The 1,695-nt window shown below is 46.9% G+C and overlaps 1 protein-coding gene across 1 annotated transcript; it reads right to left on the reverse strand.

Annotated features, from left to right (window-relative positions):
• Window positions 1-323: 323 nt before the first annotated feature.
• On the reverse strand, window positions 324-1,376 carry LOC135481687 (G-protein coupled receptor daf-37-like). The gene has a single exon (XM_064761363.1). The coding sequence runs from the start codon at window positions 1,374-1,376 to the stop codon at window positions 324-326; it is 1,053 nt and encodes a 350-aa protein (XP_064617433.1).
• Between the last annotated feature and the right edge of the window lie 319 nt (window positions 1,377-1,695).

Below are 1,695 nucleotides of genomic sequence, written 5' to 3' on the forward strand. Positions count from 1 at the left end.
ATGGTTTAGAATAATGGCCAAAAATCTCGAGTGCTTTGAACTCAGAAAAAGGGACACAGCCTAAGGAAAAAAGTCAGCTGCTTTCAGATGGTTGCTTCAAATTGTACACTCGTTGCAAAATGAAATAGCCCCAAGTAACCGGTCATTCCTTTAAAGAACGTTCCGTGTAACCCTCGCATCCGTGTAACTTATAAACACTCCCAGGTACTACTGAATAATTTACAGCGCCTTACCCAATAAAATCACAGGGGAAGGCATGTTTTCTGGTCGATTGTATTTTTTTTTTGACGATGCTTCATGGCGATCGACTTACAACCATTTCACTAGCGACTGTTTGTGTCTCTGGTGCGGATACTGCTGAATACGTGACGTCGTTCACTGGCAAAGAGCTTCCGCAGTTCCCGGCGAAAGGATTTCCCGGATATGACGTAAATGAAGAAGTTCACACCGTAGTTGAGTTCCGATATGACCTCGAGGACGTCACCGTAAGGTTTCATGGCGTACAGGAATCTCGCTCCGTCCATCCCGCCTCTCTTCGTGACCACAAGAATAGTGAGGGTGAGAGCGATCAGCGGGAGAATCAAGACCACGTGCGTGAAGGAAATCACCAGCAGCATGAACGTCGTCTTGTGCTGCGGTCCTGAGCCGTGGGTCAGGCGCGTCGACGTGGTTGTTGTTGTTGTTGCCGTGGCGCTGTAGTCTCGCGTGGCTTTGCGAATCTCGTGAATTTTGTAGAGAATCAGTCCATTGCAGAGGAGCACAAGTAAAGTGGGCAACGTGAAAATTAAAGTGATCTGATATAAGAACGTATGCAGCTGGATGTAAATCAGATTGAAGTCGTCTCTGGCTCGACACAAACCATCGCTGTTCACCACCATCATTGGCCTGAACAGCTGCGTGCAGGACAACACGATCACCATGGAGACGATCAGCGTCACGCCCACTTTCTGGTTACAGAACGAAGTTTTCTTGAACGGAAAAAAGACGGCGACAATTCGTTCGAATGCCATGGCAACGATCAACCACGAGGACATGAGGTAACACAGGTGCTCACAGAACTTGTACGCTTTGCACGCGTTGTCCGGGAATCCAAGGAACAGACTAGGCATCCCCATGTGCTGCCTGAGCTCGTCCGCCATGAGGATCTCACGTCCAATCAGCGTCAGGCTGTCAAACACGGCTAGGGAGCACAGGTAATGGCTGTAAGACTTGTTGCGGAGAGCCTTGGACTTCATAACGATGAAAGACATGGAATTACCCACAATTCCCACCACGGCAATGATTGGCGTCAGGATCTGTTTTATCCACCATCCCCACATCTGAACTTCCGGTAGTGGAAGATATCCTGGAAGGAGACCAAATAGAAAGAGAGCCATCATCAGCGAGAGCAGTCACAAATATATTTATTTATTTATTTGATTGGTGTTTTACGCCGTACTCATGAATATTTCACTTATACAAGGGCGACCAGCATTATGGGAGGAAATCGGGCTGGGCCCGGGGGAAACTCATGACCATCCGCAAGTTGCTGCAAGACCTTTCCACTTACGGCCGGAGTCACAAGGGAAACAATACATTTCTGAATCATGGATAGAAATGTTTCTATAAGCAAAAATGTCTAAAGTAGAATAGAGAGGAAGTAAAATATGATCATCTCGATGTTAATAAATCATCAAAACAACGCCGTCATATACA

This window comes from Liolophura sinensis, unplaced genomic scaffold, assembly GCF_032854445.1.
Source record: "Liolophura sinensis isolate JHLJ2023 unplaced genomic scaffold, CUHK_Ljap_v2 scaffold_507, whole genome shotgun sequence".
Classification (NCBI taxonomy): domain Eukaryota; kingdom Metazoa; phylum Mollusca; class Polyplacophora; order Chitonida; family Chitonidae; genus Liolophura; species Liolophura sinensis.